This window comes from Sus scrofa, chromosome 2, assembly GCF_000003025.6.
Source record: "Sus scrofa isolate TJ Tabasco breed Duroc chromosome 2, Sscrofa11.1, whole genome shotgun sequence".
Lineage (NCBI taxonomy): Eukaryota > Metazoa > Chordata > Mammalia > Artiodactyla > Suidae > Sus > Sus scrofa.
The window spans coordinates 150,561,229-150,586,596 of NC_010444.4; the positions used below are offsets into that span (position 1 = coordinate 150,561,229).

Genomic DNA, 25,368 nt, shown 5'->3' on the forward strand with positions numbered 1-25,368 from the left:
GCCCGCCTCACCCCGACACCAGGCTCGCCTCTTCAGCTCATATAAGGTAAAAGGCAGAGGGGCCTTTGCGGCCAGGGAGCAGCGGACCAGGGGCTCAGGGGAGGGGGGCCCAGTGCCAGCTGTTTAAAAGTGCCCCCGTGGCAGTGGCCGTGAGGATGCCAGAGGCCCAGTCAAGTCAGTTGGGAGGCAGTGACCCCTCCAACCTTCCCCGAACGGGCCAGCCCACGTCTCCAGGCCACAGGAGCCACACCTGGACCAGACCCCAGGAGAGGTAAGAGCCAGCGGCAGGTGCGGGGGCGCGGGGGCGCTGCCTCCCTCTGCGCGCTGGTCTTTGCTCGGGGCCTCAGTTTCCCCGTCCGCACAGGGGCCGAACTGGGTGGTCTGTGAGCGCCTGTGCTGCTCTGAGGGGTGTGCAGGCCACGGTCCTGTTGGCTTTAAGGACTCCTCAGGGCTGTGGCTGGGGGGGAGCAGAGGGAGGGTACAGCGTCACCGCCGCTCCCAAGTCTGGCCCGTCCAGCTGGCTTCGCCGCACACACAGCAGCCTATAAGGTGTGACTTCTCCGCGCTAAGAGCCTGGGGCTCCTGGCAAGCACGACTATTTCCAAACAGTGGTTTTAAGACGCAAGAGAAAGCAATGTCAGGTCGGGCTCCGGCAGACAGGCAGAGAGCGGGCAGGCTCGGGGGTCGGCGGGGACGCAGCAGAGGGAAGGCTCGCAGGCCTCAGCCCTGCGGCCCTGGGCAGGCACCCTCCCCACTCTGGGCCGAGCTCCCCACCTGCGCCAAAAGGACAGCATCGTCTCCACACAGGATGTGGCTTCTGCTTGAGCCTGGATGGCAGCTGGTCCCCAGGAGGCCCAGAGCTGACTCCACCGCTGGGACACACGCGCAGGGTCCAAGCAGACACCCTGAGCCCAGGGGAGGTGGGGCCTCGGCTGGTGGAAAGGAGCAAAGGGGCCGAGGACCCCCGGCTAGGAAAGGCCCTGGGGGGCTGGCCTCTAAAGCCAGTGTCCAGGAGTGGGGTGGGGACAGAAAGGACAGCAGAGAATTTCAGGGGCTGAAGTGGGGAGGCCAGTGGACGCGGAGGAAGCCACTGGGGGAGGCAGGGCTAGATGCACGCAGAGGCCTGGGCGCAGTGCTGGAGACGTGCAGGCCGCACGGCTCTTCGGAATAAGCCCTGGGCCCCGAATGGACCCGCCCGCCAGCACCGCCTGCCCGGCACCTCAGCTCCCACTCTGATCCCACAAGAACAGAGGCCAGAGGGTCCAACGGGTGACTCTGGACTCCAGCTGCCCGGGTCCAGTGCTGGCTTGCTCACTTACCAAGCGCATCTCGGGCGTCGCTGTCCCTGGGCCAGCTTCCTGCCCTGCAGAACGGTGCGGTCTGGGTTCCGACCTCCCTCGCCCGTCACGGGTGTGAAGAACACGCGTACCTAAGGGCAGGGTGCGGGTGACGTTCGCACGCGAGAGCAGGACAAGCGGGTCGCACGTACACGGGAGCGGGACTGACGACCATCACCAGCGGGGCCTGCTCCTCTCGGGGGCGAGACGGCCCCAAAGCTTCACTTAGTGGGAAGTGGGAGTGACACGCAGCCAGGGCCACCCACGGAGGTTCAAGAAACAACAAGGTCTAGAAAGAGGCAGAAAGGGCGAGGCCAGGGTCAGAGGTTAAGGGGCACGGCAGAGGGAGCAGCTTGAGATGCCCAATGGGCTAAGCGGGTCTCCTTCCCCACATGTGTGGGCGCTGGGGCCCACATGTGGCGTCCGAGCCACTGCGCACACAGGGACGGCCGGGGAGTCGTGGGTGGAGGCGGAATCCGTGTTAGAAACCCCGGGAACGCTGCCCGTGGAGTTCGAGGCTGTGGTGAGGCCGCGGGGCCTGGGACCTAGGCCAAGGCAGGTGAGGGAGCGGAAGCCACGAGCAGAGGGCGCTGCTCAGGTCCCGCGAGCGCGGCTGGCAGAGCGGGGCAGAGCCAGCCCCTGGCCCCCAGGCCTCCGTGGGCCGGGCTGATGGGAGACGTGTGCCCAGAGTCTGACCGTGCGGGCCTGAGGCCTTGACTCCGCTTACGCTCCAAGACACCTCGGCGCGGTAGGTACGACGATGATCCCCGAGGCCCCGCGAGCAAAGGACACTCGGGAAGTGAGGCTCCTGCCTTGGGTCCCGCAGCTCGTGCCCGGTGAGACCCAGACACCACAGGTGCGCTGCCGCCGGGGGCTCCGTCCCCAGAGGCTTCCCACCTCCTGCCCTGCCCCTTGGCCGCGGCCCCGCTTCACCTCCTGGAGACCCTCCAAGGCACCTCGTGAGCAGGCCTGAGGGACCTCCCCCACGGCCTGTACTGGGCTGAGCCCCCTGTGGTGTCACAGAAGCCTCCCGGGGTCACCCCGAGGCAAGAACCAGCATCATCCCACCCTCTCAAGTTACAGCGAAGGAAACCCCCGGAGGGGCCAGGGTCAGATGGCCTGAAAGGGGCAGAGGCACGTGGACTCTGCCTACAAAACGCATGCTCGTGGGGCCCCCAGGGCCCCCCCAGGCGCAGTGACAGGGAACCCCACCTCACAGAGGAGGCCGAGGCTAGGAGGGGGCCACACCCAAGCTTGAACCCAGGTCTTCCAGTTCCAAGGCCACTGCCAGGGGACAGAAAGGAGTTTGCTTGTCACTAGAACCCAGGAGCCGCATGGCGGCCCCTCGAGCAAAGTCAACCCTCTCCGGGCGGGCCTGTCCTAAGGAAGAGCTGACGCACACAGCGCCGGGGAACAGAACGCTCCGGGCTGTGTTCGAACCCCGCGGGTCCTGAGGGCAGGGGAGGGTCTCTGAGGTCCTCGGTCGGTTCGGGCGACGCCGGGGCCCCACCTCCACAGCAGTTTCTCAACGAAACTGTCCCCGGGGCTCAGGGCTCTGGGCCGCGCGAGCGAGGAGCTGCCACACTGACTTTTTCCAGGTGTGGTTGTTGTGACGGGCTCTGTCCGCACCCCCCGGGGCACGTGAGCCAGAGTCTCTCCGGGGTCCCTCCCAGGCGGGTGCCCATCAACACAACAGAAAAGCAGATCGGGAGCCGGAGCGCCGAACCGCGTCACCACACCCGCCCGAGCGTGTGAGCTTTTCCCACTCGACCACGCGGGTTACCCGAATCCTTCAAGCGTGGACGTTGCTATTTTCCTCTGTTTTTTATCAAATCTGTATCGAAAGAACGTAAAGAGGAAGCAGAAACGCGCCAGCACCCGTCCACACCGCCACCTAGACGCGGGCTGCACGGTTCTGCCGGCTGGCCCCGAGCTAGAGCGCACACCGCGGGCCTGGGCAGGGAGCGGGCGCCGCCCCGAGACCCTCCGTCCGATCGGAGGGCGCCTGCCATGGTCCTCGGGGAGTCGCGAGAAAGAGCCCACGGTGGTGGCCCCCTCCTGGGCTGGTCTCAGCCCCCAGGGACTTGCCACACCTGGCGCGAGCCTCCCAGCAGGAGCCTTTGCTCGAACCCCCAACAGGCCTTAAGGCACAGCCCGCCTGAGGCCCCGCGCTCAGGGCCCCTTTGGTTTGGGTGAGAAAACAGGCTGACCCTGGACCGGGGCCTTTCTGGTGGGGGCTGCGCGCGTCCTCAGGCCCAGGTGAGAAGGGGAAGGGGCGGGCTAAGGCCCAGCAGGCTGGTGCCGTGAGAGGTGCCAGAGGGTGCCCGAGTCCCAGACCCGCCTCATAACCGCTGTACGACCACGGGCACGGTCAGAGTACCCACCTCTTAGAGTTCCCTTGTGGCTCAGAGGGTTAAGAACCCGACTAGTACCCATGAGGATGCGGGTTCGATTCCTGGCCTCGCTCAGCAGGTTAAGGATCTGGTGCTGCTGCAGCTCTGCTTCAACCCCTGGCCTGAGAAGCTCCATGTGCTGAGGCGCGGCTCTAACATGACGAAAAAGAAAAAGAAAAAAAAGAGAACCTGCCTCTGAAGGCCGTTCAGTTGTCTGGATTAAGTGAGTTTTTAAAAAACTCGTGAAGCCCTCACAACAGTGACTGGCACAGAAGTGCTCACCAAAAAATAACGGCTACAATCTGATGACCAAGGGCAGCTTCTCTGGGGAAAGGGGTGCGGCCCTTTCCCCCTAGGGGGATACGCTGCCCTGGCTCCTTCCAAGACAAGCACCGCCCTGCACCAAGTCGTTCTGAGTGGGCAACCCCACAGCCAGCACCCCCTGAACTAACCCAGAGGCTCAGAAAGCTCAAGCACTTGCCCAAAGTCAGAGAGCTTGAAAGAGGCTGAACCAGGACTCAAACCCAGGTCTGGCTGACTCCAGCACCCGTGCACAAACGCTCTTGCACCGCCGCCGCCCCCCGCCTCCTGAGCCCAGGAGCAAGAGCTACTTCTGGTTCTGCCAGCCTGGGAGGAAAAGTCTTGGCCCCTAGAAAGGGGGGCATTCGAAGGGAGACGCCTCCGTCGAGATCAGGCACTGTTACAGCAGATACGAGGAGAGGCCCAGCCCCGTGCCTGCTCCAGGACGAAAATGCAGACACGCCTTCTCTCGGTGGGCACAGCTCAGCAGGTTGGGTGCCCTTGGGGGCCTGAGCAGTCCCGGGCTGCCCTCGACCAGAAGGGGCAGGCAGCTGGGCCAGCTCTGGACACAGCAGCCTGACCCTGGCACATGCCTGGAGCCCAGACCAAATGCAGGCCTATGTCCCCCGCCCGGGGCCTCCTTCAGCCCAAACTGGAAAACTGCTGGACCCTGCAAGCTTAAGAGGGACCCCGCTTAGCTGCCACCAGCTTCTACCCTCGCCCCTTCTTTTCCAGGGCAGCAGGGAGGGGGGGTGTCAGAGGGAGGCTCCCCCCGCAGGAGGCGTCCACAGCAGCCACTGGTCAGGCTGCCTGGAGCCAGCTGGACCTCAGGCAGGTGACCCGACAACCCCGCTGTGTCTGAGGGCATCTGCAGAGTTCAGTGGAACCAGATGGGGCAAAAGGGAAAGAAGCAGCTGAGCGTCCCACCTGGGCTCTGCAGCCAGCAGAGGGGCCTCCGTCCCTCTGAGCCCTCCAGGCAAAGATGGTCCCCGATTTGCGATGGAAGGTGACAGCTCTGGCCATTGCGTGTGCGGTGGTGAGAGCCCAGCTCTCAGGGAGGGGAAGCCTGGGCTAGGGCTGGTCAGAGTCCCAGGCCCCACCCTGGACAGACAGAGAAGAGAGGGGAAGGCGGCCGGGAGGCAGAACCAGAAAGACGTTTCCAGGACAGCAAACAAGCCCATCTGGCTGGAGCCAAGAGAAGGCTGGCGGCTGGCAAATGGGGAAGGGCCTGGCCATGGAGTGGCTCTGAGCGCCAGACACCGAGGCCTCAGGGGACCGACGTCCTCCCGGTGTCCGTCGCGAGGAGGAGAGTTTCACCCGCGCCCAAAACTCTGCCAGGTTGAGCCCAGTACAGACCTGGGCATCTGGGCACTGGTGACGCCTGCAGTCAAGGGCTGGGCCAGGAGACCTCGGATGGGAAGTCAGAGGGCTGCAGTCACCCTCTTTAAGGCTGGACGGGTGTTCTGGGATCAGGAGCCTGTTCTCTGCAGCCCAAAGGGCAGGACATGCAGCCCAGAGAAGTGGCTCAATGGGATGGAAGCCAGGGGGCTTCCACAGTCTGTCCAGAGAGAGCTGGGGTGCGTGCGGAGCAGTGAGCTCCCCATCGCCAGGAGAATGCAAGCTGAGCGGGGACTCTGTAGAGACACCAAACTTTAAAGGAGGCTGGGCCTCACGGCCTCCCCTACCACCAGCCCAGGACGTGGCATCAGGCCTAGGAGCCCTGGGGCAATCAGGACTGGGCCCCTGCCGCCTTGACGTCCAGCCGGGAGTGACAGCAGTTCTGCCCTGACTTCACGCAGGGGCCTCTAGGGACCCCCCTTCCTCTAAGGATGCCCTGCCGCCCCCCTGCTGCCTCTGCCTTTCCCGGGGCGGGGGGTGCGGGGGGCGGCCTGACCAGGGAGACAGGAGCCTGGCTGTTCCCCAGGGAACAGTCCACATGGAGGGGTCCGCGTCCCTGGGAGCCCTGTTCACACGCCCCGGAGCGTCTTCGTGGGAATTCTGTCCCCGTTTCTTCCTGTCCCACCCTCCCCCTCGGCAGCGGGAGGGGAAAGCGGAGTCCTTGTTGAGCAGAATCATGGGAAGGGCCGGGCTGGGGGCTGGCAGGGCCTGGGGACGTGGACGCCACATGGGAGAATGGGGAGGGGAGAACAGGCCTGGCAGGGAGTTCCCGTCCTGGCTCCATGGCAATGAACCCGACGGGCATCCATGAGGACACAGGTTCGATCCCTGGCCTCGCTCAGTGGGTTAAGGATCTGGCGTCGCCACGAGCTGTGGTGGAGGCCAGCAGCTGCAGCTCCCATTCGACCTCTAGCCTGGGAACGTTCATGTGGCGTGGGTGCGGCCCTAAAAAGCAAAACTAAAAAGGCCTGGGGAGGGTTGTGGGCAGTGGGCACATGATCATGGGCCAGACCAGCAGGCACTCTTGGACACTCAAGCCCGAAGCTCCCCGAGGCCTGGGTTCAGGCTGGGTCAGAGAGTCGGCCAAGGTTTCCAGAATAGACGGAGGGTGTCAGAACAGGGGCTTCCCGGAGCCCTGGGGCCCTGCCTCAGGGGATGAAAAGCAGGGAACGACCGGGCCCACGCACTCCCCGGGCGCCCCACCAGATGCCTAACAAATGCGCCCGGTGTGGAGTCTAACCTCCGAGCCTCCTGGTCCCACTGGAGCCAAAAGGCACCCTTGCAAGCATCAAGGCCACTCCTCGCGCCACAGACGCAGAACCTAAGGCCGGTGACAGGGAGGGACCTGCGTGCGACGACACAGCCAGCAGCCACCCCGCGCTCCTTCTTGGCGTCCCCCTGCCTTCAACCAGAGATGGCGACGACGGGCGGTCTTCTCCGCCCGAGGAGGGACCAGAGAAGAGGCAGGTGCCCCGTATCCACCTCCGAGACGTAGTCAGAGCATGAGAGCAGTGGGTTCTGGCTACTTGGCACAGAAAGGCCCTTTTCCTGGCCAGACAGAGTCCCCACAGCTGTCGGCTGCTACAGACAATAGGCCTTCAACCGAAGCGCGAGCCCAAGGCTGGGATGCGGGGCCCTGGGTTCTTTTCCTGGCGCTCTCCCAACTCGCCACGGGACCTCGAACATGACCTGAGATCAGGTCCTCTCTGGCCCCAGTGTGCTCGGGGAGGGCCAGACCCAACCGGCACGGGCAGAGATTCCCTCCCAACCGGCCCCAGCCTCCTGTGGGGCCTCCTCTCTCGTCCTCAGGCCATCGTGGCTTTCGCTTCAGCACAGAAGCAGGCCAGGCATGGCAAGAAACAGGCCTGCAGACGCCCCCTCTGCCCAAGCTTTGCTTTCCAGCCTCAAATCCCCAGAGAGGCAAAGAGCTGGGAAAGCCATTGTGATCACCCCTTTGAGAGAAGCTAAGACCAGAGAGGTTCAGCAGCTTGCTCAAGGTCACAGAGCAAATCCCACGAAAACCGGCGAAGGCCCAGGTCTCCTGACGCTCAGACCAGCGCTCCCTCTGCTGACCGGCGTGCCCTCCAGGATGAGGAGCACGTACACCGTCCTCGGGCGGACCCGGCGTTCGTTCACCTGCACATTTAGAAGCCCCCCTTTGGGGTCCCACACTCTCTTCTCCTCTTGGAACCAGGCTTCTCCTAGAAACGGCACAGCGGGATGGACCAGGGGTCTCCAGGAGCCCAGGCCCTTCCAGCGTGGCCACCTCAGCCCTTTCTGCCCCAGAGGGAATCCCACCAAGTCACAACCTCCAGCCATCCCAGTCCCACCCCAGACCCCAGGGCTGGGCTCCATCCAGAACCACAGGCTCCAGCCCAGCTCCCTCAGAGGATCCGGATTTTTCTTACCATAAAAGGCCAAGCATGCCTCTCTTGGTCCCTGCTGCCAGCCCCACTGGGGGAAAGGCCGGTTATTTTTAGCAAAAGCCAGGGCTTGCTCCTGAGCTCCCGATGGGGCTTGTCTGAGGCTGTACCCAGGGGCCCCTGCCCGGCCCTCCCCCTTCTCCCCCGGCTGCCTCTCCCCTGCCCTCCTCCTCGCTCCCTGGCTCACTCCCACTCCACCAATCTCTCCTCCTTTGTCCCCAGGGTCCCCTGGACCCCTCTCGGTCCGCTCCCCTCCCCCCTCCCCCCAGATCTGGTTTTCGGTGGTTGGAGAAAGTAACGCGTTTGCACCCGCTCGCTTCTTAAACACTATTTACAACACTAGTTCCAAACATCCGCCATCTGGTTCTAGGAAGGGCCCGAAGATGTTTAGAAAAGGAAGTCGTGGCGACTCGGTCTTCAAAGCCAAGGGAACCCAGAGGCCCTCCTCTCTCCCGCCTTCCCCTCGGGGCCCTCTGCGGAGGCCTGACCCATCAGGACCCCGTGGAGAGCGGAGGGTCCCTCCCAGTCGGGCCTCCGACGGCCTCCATCCCTTGGAGCTCGCAGCCTCTCCTCTCCACGCCGTGTTTCCCCCTCTGAACGACGGGCACACGCCCCGGTGCCTCCGGCGCTGAGATGCCACGTCCTGCTGCTGAAAACCCTGAGGTCCAGGCCCCTGGAGCCTGTCTCGGGCTGAGCAGCGAGGGCCAGAAGGGGCAGGGGAGCGAGGGGCAGCTGGGGGAGCTCCCTCTGACCCTGGGAGCCCAGCGCTCTCCCCAGCACGTGGGGCTGAGGCCCAGAGAGGGGCAGGTGCTCGCCTGCAATCACACAGCAGGCCTACGCAAGACCTGGCACCTCACCCGCTGCTCTTTCTTCAACACGTTCCAGAGAAAACCAACACGGCTCCCCCCAGCTCCACAACCTGGAACCCGGGAGGTCTTGGTTCTTGGCAAAGTGGACAAGATAGAAGGGACACCTAGCGTCTTGATGGCGTTTACCTCAAACAGCGTGCAAGGGACAGATGCTGTGGCAGAGCGCAAAGAGAAGCCCCTGCTCCGCAGGCACAGCTGCGGGCCCCCACCGTGCCGCCTACACTGCAAGCTCTCGCCCTGTCTGCAGTCTCCTTTGCAGAAAGACTGACACAGGCTGGACGCTGAGCCAGCCCCGCTCTGCAGAAAGGGCGCCGTGAACAGTCCTACAGAAGGCCTGAAAATGCGGGCTGGGCTGCCAGGAGCCAGTTCGGATCCTGACACGTCCCGCCTGTGTGACCCCGAGGGCAGCTGTAACTCCTGGGAGCCTGCCCGGGTTTCCTCCTCTGGGAAGAAAAATGCTACCCACCGTCTCAGTGATGGCAAGGACCAGAGGAGAAAACCCGTGTGAAACAAAGCACTCGGCGAGGGTGGCACATCGATGCGGCGGCCGTAACCCCCATCAGCCGTTGTTACGACCAAGGCACCTCCTGACGTGAGCTGGGTAGGTGGCAGCTGTCACCCGTGTCCCTGTTCCTCCAGGCTGCTGGCACTGGCGGGTCAGGGTGACAGGCGGGACTGGGATCCTGACCCCACCGCCCCGCCGGAGCCCGAGCTGCTCCAGCCTGGGCTTGGGGCTGTGGGGAGGCAGGTCTGGGCCACGCTGCCCTGTTCTTAAGTTTCGCTCGAGGACAGTGTGGGGACGGGTCTGCCGTGCAGCCGAGTCATGCCGTGTTCATCGCGGACACACGGCCCCGCTCCTTCGGCGTCTGCTCCCACATCCAGGAGCCCAGAATCCTGGGTCAGTGCCCTGTGCTCGCCAGCAGGTCCCCGTCGGCGGGTCCTTCCATGTGCCCCTGCGGTACGCGGAACGACGGGGCCCCTGCTCTTTCCCACGTTCCCCTTTCTTGGGATCCTCCTGTCGCAGCCTCAGGCTGCGTTCCCAGGGTTTGCTCGGCATCCCCAGCAGCCGCCTTCCCTGGGGAGGAAGCAGGGAGCATGTGAGGCTGGTGAACTCGGCTGGGCTGCAGAGGGGGTGGGAGCGCCCTGGGAACAGAGGCCCAGAGAAGCTGCACGATGGAGGGGACACGGAGGCCCACGGCGGCCCCAGCCCAGCGTCTGCATCTTCTCCAGACGCCTCCTCGGACTTTTGCTCCCATCCTTCCTGCTTCTCTTGCTCCCAAGGCCATGTCTCCCTGTGGGCCCAGCCCTGAGCTCATGTTGGAAATTGCAGCTACTGCCTGTGGCCAGCAACTGGGTTTACACTTGACATCTAGCTCATCTGCCCTTCACAAACAAGCCAAGGTTCAGAGAGGTGAAGCCACCAGCTTGAGATCACACAGCTAGCCAGTGCCGGGGGAGATTCAAAGACAGGCCTGTCAGGCTCCAGGACTGCCGTCTTCTCAGCTCTTCCCTCCCTGGGCCCAAGGAGGACACGTGTGAGGGAGCCGAGGAAGGGGATGGGTGCGTGGGTGGGGGCCCCTCCAGAAAGAAAGGGCACGGCTCGGGAGCTTGCATGGCCCCGACCTTGGCCCTCTCCCACAGCAGTGCCATCTGGCTCGCAGATGTGGCGTGTGCCCAGCCCGTCGTGTTTCTTGGAAATGAGCGAGGCCAGGAGAGGGGACAGGGGCTTTTGCAACGACTGTGACGACACGAGCTTTGTTTTGTGGTCACCCAGTCAGCCGCTACCCAAGCGCAGGAGGCAGCTGGGTTGAGCGTGAGTAGCCCAGGGTTCCAGCCAGCCTGAGACCCTCACCTGGAGTCCCCTGGATGCCTGCCGAGCCTCTGAGCCTCAGGGAGCAGGGACGTCACCCCCACCTCTGGCCGTGGCTGCCTGTGCTCCTCAGGTTACAGGCCGGAGAGCGTTTCGTAGGCTGAAAGCTTGTGCCGCTGGAATTGGTCACAGGTGGCTCCAGGGCTGCCCCTTCGGTCTTGGCCACTGTGTTAACCCCAAGTTTCCATCTGCCCCAAAATGGCTTCTTTCCCACGTGTGAGGCCGGAAGTGGGGGCCATGGGTCGGAGGGGCCTCTGGCAAGTTTCACTCTAGACCCGTGCTTTGGCAGATGCGGCCTGGGGGCCTGGGTGTGCCGGGCAGGGAAGGAGGCCCCTCTGCTCTTGGAGCTTAAAGCTGATCAGGGGACCCCCTCTGAACGCTAGGCAAGCACAGCAGAGATAACGGCAGCCCATGGCCTGAGGAGCAGGCGCCGTGAGGCCTGGAAAACCTCAGCAGGCTCAGTCGGAGGCTCCTGAGAACCTGGCCGCCGCCCAGGCTCACCCTCAATCCGAGCCCAGCAGCGCTGTCAGGACCCAGAGCTGAAAAGTCCAAAATACTGGAGTTCCCGCTTTGGCGCAAGGCGATCAGCCGTGCCTCTGCAGCACCAGGATGCAGGCTCAACCCCCGGCCCAGCAAAGTGGGTTAAAGGATCCAGCATTGCCACACTGCGGCTTCGATCCAACCCCCGGCTCAGGAACTCCATACGCCTCAGGACAGCCAAAAAGAAATTTAAAAAAAAAGAGTAGAAAAATATGAACAAGAATACATTCTAGGAGAGCGAACAGGGCCCTGGCCACGGGGCACCCCGCATCCTCTGACAGGAGCTGTCTTTGTTCCTTCCAGGCAAGGGCACTGGCGGATGGGAGCCACCCCAGCAACCCTGGCGCTGGTGGAGAGGGAACCCGAGGCGGCTGCGGAGGGTGAGTGGCACCCACCTCTGCTCCCGGGCGCCGCGCCCTGGCAGCAGCAGCCCTTGGGCTCAGGATAAGCGCCCGTCCCGACCCTGAGAATGACCAAGAAACCAGGCTCCAGAGCGGGCAGAGCTGACGGGGGCGGGGGGGGAGGCAGTTCGGGGCTGTCGGGTCTGAGCTGTCGGTGAGAAGTGGACCCAAAGAAGGAACACCCGCCAGGAGCCAAGCACCCGCCCGGCTCCGCAGTAACACAGAGCCTGCGAGGGCGGGAAGGGCGGGCTCGCGGAGCCGTGGCGGGCGGGCAGTCCCCCCAGGAAGGGGACATGCGCCAGAGGCAGGCAGGGAGACGCAGGGTCGTGTCCGCCTGCGGTGACTCAACCCGCCGGTGAGGCTCTGAGGGGCGGGGGTGTGCTTGGGACGCGGAGCAGCTGTTTTTACCTCTGTCACCTCCCCACACTGAGCAGCTGTGGGTGCAGCAGGAGGGTGAGGGATGGGACCCTTAAGCAGGTGGAGAACGGAGGCCCGGGGACCTCAGGGACCCGCTCAGAGCCGTGCAGACGGGGTTCCCGCACGGGGTCCCGGGGCTGGAGTCGAGGAGGAAGAGCAGGAGGGAGCAGAGGAGGCTGACACGCCAGACCCGGGGGGCGGCCTGGCCCGGCCTATGCAACACAGCACACCTGCTCCCTTCTCACGGCCCACACGTGTGTGTAAACGTGCTCCCCAGCACAGCGCCCGCACCTGGGCCTCACGCACTAGCCGACGAGCCTCGGAGGCTGGGTCCAAACAAATCGGATTAGAAGGCTGCAGGCGCCCCCACCCCCGGCTGTCGGGAGCCGACACTGTGCAGGCCTGCAGAGCTGCCAGCTGCGGTCTCTCGCACGCTGACAGTCCGTCCTCGGCCCCTTCACCCCGCCCCTGGGCCCCAGGAAGGGGGCCGGGGTCCGAGAGGATGCCGCGATGATGGATGGGCTGGGGAGGTTCCGGGGCTAGCTCGAGAGCACACAGGATGTTGGTGCTTATGGGAGGCTCGTTTCTGAGCTGTTCCCAGCAGCCCAGCGCCACCTCCCCCTCCCCCCGCCCCAGCGGCAGCCTCTCCCACGGTCACTGCCGCCAGAGCCCAGGCCCCAAGCAGACACTCGGTCCCACAGCTGGGCTGAGCGGGAACAGCGCCGCTGGGGAGACGCCGCTGGGCACGTCAAGGGGAAGGAGGCATCGGAGAAGAGAGACGCCGACGATGCCGTGGAGGGGGCATCCGCGGGCATGCTCATCCAGGGTGTGCCAATCCTCAGCATATGCCTGGGCGCCGGGAGACTGTGCCCGTGGCACAGACGCGACGCCTGAGCTTCACGCATCCAGTGACCCCGCAGCTCCGCTCTCCCAAAGCCCTGCGTCTGTCTGCGCAAGGCCTGCAGGGGCTGCTGGGGACACAGCAACGAAGGACTTAGTCTCTGCCTCCACTGCTTATTGGAACAGTACCTTCGGGGCTGGGTCCCTGGGCGTGGGGGCGGCTCCCGAGAAACCTTTTCGACACAGCACGGGCGAGTGGTTGAATATCACCACCAAGAGCAGCCTTAGCCATCAACCCGTTGGGAACACAGACCCCGACGTCAAACAGTGCCAAGTTCAAATCCTGCCTTTGCTCCTTTTTTAAGCGGGACAGCTGTGGCCCAATTAGCCTCTCGAAGCCTGTTTTTCCATCAGTAAAATGACACTGCAAAAGCTCCCCCGTCATGGGGCTGCTGTGAGGGTTAACTCATGGTTTCCATACCCTTACAAGACCCCGGCAGCAACGGGGGAGGGCAGACGGGTCCCTTCCCCCACCCTCCCCCTTGTTCCGCTATAAATTCCCCCACCAGCTGCATCTCAAGCAGCCCAGAGGCCACGACAGTTGGCCAGTTTGTACAGGCGACCACAGGAACAAGTCCTGGGTCCCACCTTCCACCTTCAGCCCTGGCCTCCGTAGCATCAGAGCCTCAGGTGCCCAGCAGTGGCCCCCAGCCCTCGGTGACAGCGGGTGGCGGCGCACAGCAGCAGGCTCCCGGCCCAGAGAGGCCAGGCCATATAAGGAGCCAGGAAGACCTCCTGGCTCAGGCCTGGCGAGAAAGTCCAGACGGCCACTGTTTATTTTCTCCTTCCCAGCCTCCCAGCACTTCCCGGCAGAAGGCAGAGGATCCCCCTGGACTAAGGGGCATCTCCTGAAGACACCAGGGGACGGAGATGGAGACACAGGCCACCCTCTGGGAGCAGCACCCCCGATGGTGGACAGCCAGCACCAGGTAGGATTCCGCCAGGTAAGGCTGTGAGCCACCTGTTCACCTGCCTCTTCAGGCAGAAGGGGAGGCAGGGTGACAGAGAGGCGCGCCCTGAGAAGGGACCACACCACCTGGCTCCCCCGCGTGGGACCCACCTCCTGACTGGGGACCCAGAGAGAGAAGGAGCCGCTCAGGCGGTAAGGGGGCAGGAGAGCCATGGCCTTCTCGCTGAGGCCTCCCCGGAAGGAGACCAGCACGCAGGGCCAGCGCCGTCTGCCCGCCCAGCAAGGACGCGAGACATGAGGGAAGGGATCCGGGGCCAGAGCCCGCGGGGCGCCTCTTCTGCACCTCTGCCCTCCTCCCAGCCCAGCTGCACCTCCTCCTCCGGGAAGCCCCCCAGGTTCCCCCGGGGTGGGAACCTCTTGGTCCTCTACGCCGCCCTTTCTCAGGCTCCCTCTCGTGCCACCTGGCTCTGTCCCCTATTCGCCTTGCCAAGGGCATGTTTCTGACCACGCTCCCCCAGAGCAAGGGGCACATCGGGCTCAGGCCTGACTCCCCTCGGCACGCAGGCGATGCGTTCGGTTTGCTGGATGGAGCCGGGAGATGGTGAGCCCCTGAGCCCAAGCCCAGAGGACGGGCACACTGGTCAGGGGGGGAGACAGCAGCGTGGAAGGCAGTGAGGAGGGTCCTGAGCCGGCTGTTCCGAAGGGAATCCAGCTGGGATCCTGGCTCCACGGGGCCCTGGGGATCAGCGCGACGGAAACCTCCGACACACGGCCCGTCTTTTACCATCGGTATCACTACGGCTTCTCTAGACGCAAAGCCGCAGAGCTGGGCGGCCTAGAGCCTCGGCAGATTCAGAGGCACATACCTTCCCGGGTCAAAGGCCTCAAGCTCAGTTTCCCACAAGGCGTGGGACAGTCCCCCTGCCCTTCCTGTGGCGACACCCAGGAGACCGGCTCTCCCGGCAGCAATATCCTGAGCCCAATGGGCTGTGCTGGAAATAGCCCTCAACTCCCCTGGCTCAAGCCAGGCTGGGACCCTGGAGCGGTCCCCTCCCCTTCCTGGCCCTTCCTGGCGGTGATAAGGTCCCCTGAGCCGCGCACGGCTGTTCTGCAGATTAAACGTGATGCGGCAGCTTTTCAAATGGCAGCGGCACTCAGATGCCCCCTGTTCCTTTCTGTCCAACCTGCGGGCCATTGTATTTTTTTAGTACCTAAAAACCCCTGGGAAAGTAGAACACTGCCTGTAATGAGGAGATACCAAGGGTAAGAACAGGGTAGTAAAAACGCAGCAGTGTTCCTGCTCCTGGCACGAGGCCCTGCGAGGCCCCAGGCCCGCAGCAGATAAATAAGAGCCAGAGAGCTGGCAGCCGCGGGGCAGCCCCAAGCTGGGGCCGTCTCCCCACCCCCTCCCCAGGGGAAACGGGACTGGAAGCCAATGGACAGGGAACAGCCTGAGTCCCTCCGTCGTCCAGAGGCAGCGTCCAGGCCACAGACTCTGCAGACTCGCTGGTGCTCCGTGCCGCCTCTGGGCAGCCAGAGGGGACGGTGGCGGAGCTGTGGAACCAGCCCCGCACCCAGGGGCACGGGGGCTGCCGCGTCAGCTTTTGCGTCCACATCAGTGATCACCCCGTGGGGACAGCCCTCCCTGGCCCCTTGCGCGCGCTGACCAGGCTGAAAGCGGAAGAGACAGGCTGGGGGCTGGCAGGCCCCCGAGGGGGATCCCGACCTTAGAATCACCGCCCCGCTTCCCAAAACGCGGTGGGCGAAGAAGCCCTACACGTATCAGAGGAGGGCGGCTCTTTGGCTGGGACTCTGCCTCCGGAGGGGCCGTGCCTCGCGCAGGCCAGCGGGAGGCCAGTGGGGACGCTGCAGGCGGCCCGACCTCGGCGGCTGGCAGGGCCCCAAGAGCCACCGCTACCTGAAGGGGGCGTGCGCTGCGTTTTCCTGCTCTCCCCCAGCCCTGAGAAAAGGCTGCCAGCCCCCTTCAAACTTGACACCCCTGGGAGAATCTGTCATCGCCACCGAGGCCACCAGCAAGCAGGAGGGTCCTCTGGGAGCGCCCTGGGACCCTGAGGGGACAGGAGACGTAGGGCGGAGCTCAGCCTGCTCGCGGAGAGGTCCCCACCCAAGCCAGGTCTCAGCAAAGTGAGTTCTGTGCGTGGCCACTCAACCACCCACCAAGTGGTGGTCCCTGGGGCCCATCAGCCTGTGCAAAGGCCTCCACGAGGCCCAGAGACCCCCCACGAACAAGTGTGGGTGCTGTCTTCAGAGAACTGGAGGTCTAGCCCAGACAGACCCAGATGCAAACAGCTCTGACACTGAGGAGGATGGGACTGAGGAACACGATTCGGCCGCTCAAACAGCGCACAGCAGGGATCTCCCATCACAAGCGTGGTAAAGCATTAGAAGGAGGGCACAGGAGCTCCTGCTGTGGCAGGGGGCTCAAGGACTGGGATCAGAGCAACTGCAGTGTAGGTTGTAGCTGCAGCTTGGATTCAATACCTGGCCCAGGAACTTCCATATGCTGTGCCTGTGACCAAAAAAAGAAAAACAGAAAAGAAAGAGGGCACAGGATGTGTGAGGACACGAACCAGCGTCCTAATGTCTGAGAAAGTCAGGGAGGGCCTCCCGGAAGAAGTGGCCATTTGAGGAGACACTCACCTACCAACTGGAGACAAGCCAGGGAGCGAGAGGGAGCAGCATGGCACCTGGGAGCCACGGGATGGCGGGCACAGGGCTCCCTAGAGGAAGGGAGAAAAGGGGCAGGGGCCCCAGAGAGAGCACCCAGCTGGGCCGGATGGAGCCTTGAAGCCCTTCCGAGGGCTTGAGAACGTAGCCAAGGGCAGGCCTAGATCTTTCAGCATCTGAAGCACAGGAGAGATGTGGCCATATCTGAATTTTGAGAAATCACTGTGGGAGGATGGCTGTGAAGGACGGGTGGAAGTTGGGAGTAGAAGCTGGGAGGCTTGGTGTTCCCTTTGTGGCGCAGGGGGTTAAGAACTTGCCTGGTATCCATGAGAATGCGGGTGTGATCCCTGGCTTTGCTCAGTGGGTTAAGGATCCAGCTTTGCCACAAGCTGGGGCATAGGTTACAGACATGGCTTGGATCTGGCGTGGCTGTGGCTGTGGTGTAGGCTATCGGGTAACTGAGTCGAACCCTAGCCTGGGAACTTCCTTATGCCATGGGTGTGGCCCTTAGAAAAAAAAAAAAAAAAGACAAAGAAAAGCAAAGCACAGCAGCTGGGAGGCCACGTAGAAGGCCAGGCCAGCGCTGGGTAACATAAAATAGAAGCAGCACGAATGTGCTGTTTGACTGGGATGTGCCAGCCGTAAAGGGGGGCACGAGCTGGGAAAGGCGGGCCATGCTGTGGGGTGGCTCCGTCCCCTGAAATGTCTCCAGGCAGCTCTAGAGAGACCGCTCTGCCCAGGGTGGGGAGGGAAGGGGGTCTACACGGTAAGAGGGTTCTTTTGGACCCTGAAATGTGCTAAAACTGACTGTGACCACGGCTGCACCACTGGTGGATGTGGTAACAAACCGTGTCATCGGACACGTTAAATGGCTGAATTCTGTCTCAATAACACTGCTCGGAAGGGAAAGCAAGGTGGAGGCTGGCCCCGGAGAGCTCGGACGCCAGGCCGAGGACAAGAAAGAAGCACACCCGGGGTCGCTGGAGTCAGCCGCCGCGGGCCTCCAAAGCCCTTCTCCTGCCAGGCGGACCCCGCCGCCGGCCCTGGCGCAGCGCGGCGCCCTGTCCCCCAGCCGGAGGTGCAGTGCTGCATCTCTGGTCAGCTGGGAGTCTGAGATGAAGCACTGTAGCTCGGGAAGGGAGAAGCTGCTCTGCTGCACCATCGGGAAGCGGTACGTGGGGGCCAGGTGCTCGGGGCACCGGGAAGGACAGGGCGTTCCCACGCGCCCACCTGTCAGCTGAGCCAGGTCCGGCCGAGAGGCCTGCCTCTGCCACTCTCTCCTGGTGACTCTGCGCAGTCGGGGCTCCCCTGTGCCCCCCGGGGTCCAGCTGTGGACGCGTACCAGGCACTCGGCGGCGGCCAGGGGCCAGCACCCCAGCTGCTTTCGTTCTCAGAGCCGCGGCAGGCACTGCTGAAGGGTTGGGGCACCCGCTTTGGAAGCGTCCAGGGGCAGCTTCGGCCCCTGCTCAACCCCGAGTCCCGGAGAGCCACTCCTCATGACGCAAGGCTGCACCCATCCCCACCCGTGACATGGGCAATTCCCGAGACCCTTTCGGCCCTGGGCTTCGAGTCTGGCGCTCCGCTCTCTGAGGCTTTTGCCTCCACTAGTCCAAGCATCCCCAAGTACCGGAGCGCTTTCAGGGGCTTCAGACAAGCCAGGGACAGCACAGGCACACTGCTGGGCTAGACCCAGTTCTATGCAGCCTCCCAAAAAGCTTAGCAAGTGGACAATGTTACTGACCCCTTTTCCAGATCAGAAACCCGGGTAAGCAGCTCGCCCAAGGTCACACGTTGCTATGCTGAGCTGGCCTTGTAACCTAATCTATCTGCCTTCAGACGGATGGTCTTACCCGCAGCAAGGACGGTGGAGGGCCCCCCCACCGGGGGGGGGAGCAGGAGGAGAGCGTAACACATCCTGCTCTGGCCTTGTCCCTGTATCTCGGGTCCCTTTCAGCAAAGCCAGACCCGGACACTTCCATTAACCTTGTGGGCATCCCTCCTCCTACCCCCGCCCCCAGCCACGACCGAACCTGCCCCCTCCCCCAGCAGGCTTTTGACCACCCACCTGCCAGCAGGGAAGCAGAGGTCACGGCACCTGTCGGAGGCCACCCACAAGGAGGTTGCCAAACAGACTGGGAACCAGATCCGCCCAGTGGGTTTAGAGAAGAAAACCCGCCCTCGGGCTGGAGAGGCAGGAGGACGGCCGAGCCACGGCAGTCGCAGCGGGCAGCGTCCTAGGGGGTTTCTCGTCCCCACCAGGGCCTTTGGCCCCAGGGAAGGCACCTTTCAGGGCACCTGAAGTTCCAGTCGCCACTCCCCCGGGGGGAAGCAGGCCACACCCTGTGAGACACGGTGGCCACACCGGCTTCCGCGGGTGGGGCTGGATGCAGAAGAAAACTCCGGCTGGTCCTTAGGGACATGGCAGGGCCTTGGGGCCGAAGGCCACTCTCTCACCTTGTCCTCACGGTCCAGTTTTCCCAGGAATCCCTTAGATGCTGAGATGGGGATTCCTGGAAATACTGTTCTTGAGGTCATGGCTTACCAGCTGGATGTGCCTCCTTCCCAGCCCAGGGCGGTCCCCACGCAGCTTCGGCTTGAGCGCAGCAGCAGGTCAAGTGGAAGGCCACGCGCTGGAGGTAAGAGGCCGGGGACTGTGTTTCTGACCTTTACGTTGCTTTTCTTTCCATTCCATCCATTTCGTAACATCCTGTGAGACTGGAATGGGAACTTCAAAACTGTCCTGCTCTTGGGAAATCTGTCCAGGCGCTCAGCTGAGCAGCGGCTGCACCAGGACACCATAAGGCACGTGTTCTCTCCGCCGCCCCCTCGCCGGCCCCACACGACTTCCCAGCATGCCAAGCGGTAGGGGCCACGGTATCAAATCAGCATTACTGACAAATGAATACATGTGCCTAAATCCACTTAAAAAGCTTTACTATGTTAGTTAGGTAAACTAAAAAACATAAGTTTTAGTTCAATTTGGAATGGAGACATAGAAAGATTAAAAACCTGTCCGTGAAGATAAAAACAAAAAAGCTCACAGTGCCCTCTTGTGGTGGCACCTGCTTCCACCCCCTCCAGGAGCACGGCTCTGCAGACACACACGCAGCGAGATTCCTTTGGCCCCAGTCGCTTTTGAGCCAGTGACCACTGGAGCCCTGCCCACTCCTCATGAGCTCTGATGCCTCCATCACTCTCAACTTTAACTTGCATCACCTGCCTTCTCCCTCAAAGCTCCTGAAGGTCAGTGGGACTGGTGAGGCTCAGAGAGGTGAAGTGACCAACCCAAGTTCACGCAGATAGCATGAGACAGAGCCAGGACGGATTCCAAGTTCAGTGGCTTGTGGCAACTCCGTAGCCAAAAGTGAAAAATGCAGAAATAAAAAACAGAAGGAAGACCATCTGAATAGACGTAGAAAACACTGACTGACAGAGACCTGGAGAGGTCCGGGTGCAACACTAGAACGTTCTTGGTGCTCTTCATGGAACTGGAAGAGACAGGAGGTGCCCTGGCCACAGGAGCCTCGCTGTGGGGTCTGAGCACTGTGTTCCAGGGACCAGGTGGCTCGCGTGTCTCAGGCTGTCTTGCCAATCGGCCCCACTGAAGACATCTGCGAAGGCTGGGAACCCCTCCCCCCTGGTCCACAGAGACTGGGGCTGGGGCTGGCCTGACCGTGAGGACATCTGATCTGCCCCGAGGATAACAAGAGCCTCCACCCACGGCGTGTTCACAGCTCACCAGACACTGTCTCAATGGAGTCTCATAACACAGCGAGGTAGATTTTGTCACTCACTCCATTTCACAGACGAGGCCGCCAAGGCCCAGAGAGGTGAAGAGACTTGCCTGAGATCACACAGCTAAGAAGTCGTGGGGGGTGTCCCACCAAGGCCCTGTCACATGCCCTTTGCCCAGCTCGCCCACCTGGCCTGGCCTGGCAGGGGGGCTCCAGCCCGCGGCCTTCCCTGGGGAGAAGCTTTCAGTGAGACCTCAGGGGCCCCTCCTGTGCACTGCGACCATAATAAACTCCTGGACCCTTGACTATGGCCTGTTTCCTCCTGGGAACGTGGGGAGGGAGGAGGAAGGGCAGAGAGAGAAGCTTAGGGCCTGTACTAGTTTGCTAGGGCTGCCTCACCACCCCAGACTGGGGGGCTTCATCAACACTGTGGCATCCCACCAAAGTGCTAGAAGCGGCAGGTCTGAGGTCCACATGTGGGCAGGGCTGGCTCCTTCTGAGGTCTTCCCCCGCCCCCGCCCCCCCCCCCCCCCCCCGTGTCCTCGCCGCTGTCCGCATCTTAGTCTCTTCCTACATGGACAGGTCCAGGTGCAGTTCCGGGCCCAGCCAGGTGACCTTGCTTAACACCAGTTGCCTCTTTCAAGACCCTGCCTTCAAATGCGTCCCACCTGAGGTCCCGGGATGAAGCGCCCATCGGGGATGGGGGGAGGGGGCAGACAAACCCCCGACACGGCCCCTGCTCAGGCGGCCCTTCCCGCGGCTGGACGTTTCCAGAGGCCGGCCAGCCACCAGGGCCCACGTCAGCACGGCCAGAAGCCCCCGGAAGTGCCAGGCGGGGTCCAGGAGCACCCGCTGCAGAGGGAGGGGAGGGGGAGAGCCCCACGAGGCCAGGGCCTGAGGGAGGGACAAGACGCAGGCTGAGCCGCGGGGCCGGGTCACCCACCGGCCCCGCCGAAGGGCAGCCTCGCCCCTCCAAGCCCAGCGGGGTGACTGACCGACCAGAGGAGAGACGGGGACGGCGTCTGAACCGCGTGGCCCGGGTCCGGGCTCACAGGGACCTCTGCGGCGGCTGTGCGGCCGCATCCCGCCCACCACGCGGGGACGCTGGAGACGCCACCTCTGAGGGTCCCCCAACCCGGCCCCGCTGTGGGGAAGAAACCCCCACACCCTGGCCAGAGCATCTGCCCTGAGCTGCCCAGATGCGCAGGGCCTCCCCGCCCCGACGCGCGTGTCCTCACGACGAGGAGCCCAAGGCCCCCGGAGCCCCGGGCACCCGGGAGCCCCAGCGACAGCGGAAGAGGCGGGACAGGGCCGAGCTCCGCGCGCAGGCCTCGTCCTGCTGCGTTCCTTCTAGAACCTTCCACACCGCTGGGTAATGACCGCCAGGGGGGCCTCCTGACCCCACGGGTGGCTTCGCCACCAGGGTTTGAGATGGGGGGCGGGGGTAAGGACAGCAGGAACGGCAAGGACCCAGCGAAGGGAGTGGCCTCTTTCTTTCTGCTTTTCCATTTCTGGCCGCGCCCGGCGCACGGGGAAGTTTCCAGACCAAAACTTCAAACTGCCCCACAGCTGCGACCCAAGCTGCTGCAGTGACCACGGCTAGGCCACCAAGGAACGCTGACCGTCCGGTCTATGTACCTCGGTGCAACTCCGCCCGCTTTTCCTGGGCCCGTGCGCGCGGGCTGCGGGGGACGCGGCGGTGAACGCGACCACCGGGGCCCCGCCCGGGACGCGTCCCACACGTGCACAAGGGCGAACCTGGGGGCTGAGACCGCTTGCGACACAGCCTCACGCACGAACACTTTCAGCACAGCCCTACCTGCCAGGCTCGCCGCGGGCCTCTGTCCTGCGGGGAGAAGGAGCGGGCACCCCTGACAGGTCCGCGGACGGACCCCCGGGACCACTCGCGCTCTTCCAGCAGCGAGGGTCGCCCTTCCTTTGACGGACAGGCGTCCTGGGCCACGCCCACCGGGGGAGGGGCCAAGGAGGCTGCCGCTGGCAGGAGGGGCGGCGCCCTCTCGTGGCCTCCCCGGGAAGGACAGGCCATCCTGCTTAGGAGCCGGAGGGAGATGGGAGGGAGACCGCCTTGCCCGTGGGGCACCGAACGCCTCCGGCATTCCCGTGCCAGCCAAGCTTATTGCTGTGAAAGGGCAGTGCCCAGAAGAGGCGACCTGTCCTCTGCTTGCATTTTATTTTTTGTCTTTTTGCCATTTCTGGGGCCGCTCCCGCGGCATATGGAGGTTCCCAGGCTAGGGGTTGAATAGCAGCTGTAGCCACCGGCCTACGCCAGAGCCACAGCAATGCGGGATCCCGGGCGTGTCTGCGACCTACAGCACAGCTCACGGCAACGCCGGATCCTTAACCCACTGAGCAAGGCCAGGAATCGAACCCGTAACCTCATGGTTCCTAGTCAGATTCATTAACCACTGAGCCCCGACGGGAACTCTGTGCTTGCATTTCAGACCTAGACAGCCCCTCTTCGGGTCATGGGCGCAGGCAGAGTAGACACCCAGCCAGCAGCGAGGGGCAGGTACAGACTTGCTCCTTTTAGGTGGACTGTGAGGGTGGCATCTGAGTGGCTCCCTCTGGGGATGGCCAGGGCCATGTCAGTTGCACTCCAATCTGTGTGAGGCCGGAAGGAACCACAGTTACATTCATTTAGAGACTGTCCCCTCTGACCCAAGCATCCACCCCTCTGACTTCCCAAAACTCGTTTGGCCCGCTCATCCCAGAGCGAATTCTGACAGAGCCACAGGGACATCTGCTTGCACACCCCAATGACAAGGATCTCGTCACCTGACCAGCCTGCCTGGGCCCTTGGTCAGCCTGGGTTGTGAGACGCTCCTTCTCTCGTTGGAGGAAAAGCCCTGTCATTTTCCGGATCCTCTGCTGCCCACAGAGGTTTACAAACAGTGACCCTGGCTTCCTTGGGCTTCTCTCCTCCAGGCTAAACATGCCCGGGGCCCCCAGTGGGCATCCGAGACTGAATTTAACTTGTTTTCCTTCCTGCACAGTCAAGGCCTCTTTTGGGAGGCCAGGACCTCCTTTGAGACCCTAATAAAAACACTCAGCCGTCTTCACGGAAGACAGCACAGGTGCACACCAGGTGTTATGTGCAGCTGAGCGGGTCCATGGACTCCAAGGGCGCTTTCTTTAGTGGATGTCAGTCTCCAGGGCGTGGTTGGCCTTCGCCGTTAACATCTGTATTCACCGAAAGTTCACCGAGGGCCTGCCATGCGCCAAGTGCCATTTCTGTGCCCAGGATGGACGGGAGAATAAGACAGATCCCAGCTCTGAGGATTTTACAGTCTAGAGCAGGAGACAGACACAAACAAATCAGCCACCGCACCGTCAATCTTAGATCGCGACAGAGTCAAGGAGGACAATGGAGCCCAGTGGTACGGCGAGAAGTGACCAGATTAGGAGGGCTACACCCGCGGGTGGCCGGATTAGGAGGGCACCTTTGTTTTTGCTTTTTAAGGCTGCACCCATGGCATATGGAGGTTCCCAGGCTAGGGGTCAAATCAGAGCTACAGCTGCCGGCCTACACCACAGCCACAACAACGCCAGATCTGAGCTGCGTCTGCAACCTACACCACAGTTCACAGCAATGCTGAGCGAGGCCGGGGATCGAACCCACAACCTCATGGTTCCTAGTCAGATTTTGTTTCTGCTGCGCCATGACAAGAACCCCTAGGAGGGCTGCTTTAAATTGAGAGGTCGGGAGGGTCTCTGCGGGGCTGCCATTTGAGGAGAGATCGGATGGATGCCAGCAGGATAGTGGGGATGAAGGATCCAGGGCTCAGGTGGGAGCAGGAGCGGGTGCCAAGACTCTGGCAGGAGCTCCCGTGGTGGTGCAGTGGTAATGAACCTGACTAGTATCCATGAGGACATAGGTTCGACCCCTGATCCTGCTCAGTGGGTTAAAGATCCATCAGTGCTGCGAGCTGCAGATGTGGCTTGGATCTGGCATTGCTGTGGCTGTGGTGAAGGCCGGCATCTGTAGCTCCGATTAGACCCCCTAGCCTGGGAAGCTCCATATGCTGCAGGTGGAATGTAAAAAAAAACAAACCCTCCATATCTACTGATGCAGCCTGGCTCCAGCCACATCACAGAGGTGGTGGTGACTCCGTTTGGGAAATCTAAGTTTCCCATCCTACACTGATGCAACCAATTCTTTGAATCGAGATGCAAGACTTCTCGCCTCCGATGGAAATTTCAGGATCCCCCTGACTAATGTTTCCACGTCACTCTTCCTCCAAACCAAATAGGACAGTATGCGTCATGTGATCCCAATTTCGTGGGGAGAATGACTCTCTTTAGGTGTGTCTGGAAGGATAGCTGATGCTCACTGAGGGATTATGCTGAGCACAGCCAACTATTTCATTTCATTCTCTCCATCGCACGTTGAAGTAGGGGCAAGCAGCATTCCCATCTTCCAGACAAAGACAACGAGGCTCCGTGAGGCCAAGGAACTTGCCTTGGTCCCCCAGCTAGTCACGGTTGGGACTGGGGCTTGTACCTGGCAGGCTTGGCTTTTGTCACCACAATCATTACGGCCCCGCTTCATTTCTGCCCTCTTGGGAATATAAACACCCATTAAAAAGGGGAAGGAGTTCCCTTCAAAGTTGTTAATAGCAGCTGGTTCTGAGAGGGGTGTGGAAAGGCATACGCATTATCTAGTTCTGCCTTGCTTTGGATTATCTTCAACGAACGTGCTCTTTTAATTGGAAAATGTGTATTTATTTATCGAAAGAAAAATCGGGACGCACACACACCAAATGTCTGCAGCAGTTACACCCGGGGAGCCTGAGCAGGAAACTGTTTACCTGCCGCACTGGAGAGTGCAGCGTTGTTTGAACTTTACACAAGGGGCACAGACTGGTTTTGCAAGCAGAGAAAGGTAATTAAGACTTTTTAAAACAAGGATAGAGCGGAGGTGGGTGACTCAGCAGCTTCTCTGGGACGCCAGCAGCTCCCGACAGAGGCTCTGCCTACCTCACGAGCCCCCTTCCACTTCAGGTCTCCCTCGGCACCAGCTCTGCACATCCTAACCAGAAAAACCTGTGCCCGGCCTCCGGGGCACCTGTCGGGCCTCTGCCTCCTGCCAGCCCCTCACCCGGGCCACTGTGATGCTGATCCCACAGGACAAGGACAGCCCCTCCTCCCCCATCGGCAGCCTTGTAGT

The 25,368-nt window shown here is 62.5% G+C and overlaps 2 protein-coding genes and 2 non-coding genes across 19 annotated transcripts in view; 3 read left to right on the forward strand and 1 right to left on the reverse strand.

The window, feature by feature from the left end:
* Positions 1-22,412, reverse strand: part of IL17B (interleukin 17B) — a 70,030-nt gene extending 47,618 nt beyond the window's left edge. For 7 of the 16 annotated variants that reach the window (XR_002342007.1, XR_002342003.1, XR_002342006.1 and 4 more), the window contains exons 1-2: positions 22,000-22,397; positions 1,320-1,429 (exon numbers count right to left, since the gene is read on the reverse strand). The gene's annotated coding sequence lies outside the window, so the exon portion shown is untranslated. Of the gene's footprint in view, positions 1-774; positions 933-1,319; positions 1,627-21,999 lie in introns of all 16 variants that reach the window. The other 9 variants (XR_002342005.1, XR_002342002.1, XR_002342009.1 and 6 more) reach the window with 7 other exon arrangements.
* LOC100514340 (uncharacterized) lies at positions 154-16,973 on the forward strand. The gene is given in 3 exon segments (NM_001244954.1): positions 154-271; positions 11,434-11,510; positions 13,641-16,973. Coding segments are annotated over 3 exon segments (357 nt in total). The 5' UTR covers positions 154-155; the 3' UTR covers positions 13,805-16,973.
* On the forward strand, positions 17,510-17,589 carry MIR143 (microRNA 143). Its single transcript, NR_038529.1, has one exon. It is a non-coding gene; the product is annotated as a microRNA 143 (primary transcript).
* Positions 18,898-18,983, forward strand: MIR145 (microRNA 145). The gene has a single exon (NR_038484.1). It is a non-coding gene; the product is annotated as a microRNA 145 (primary transcript).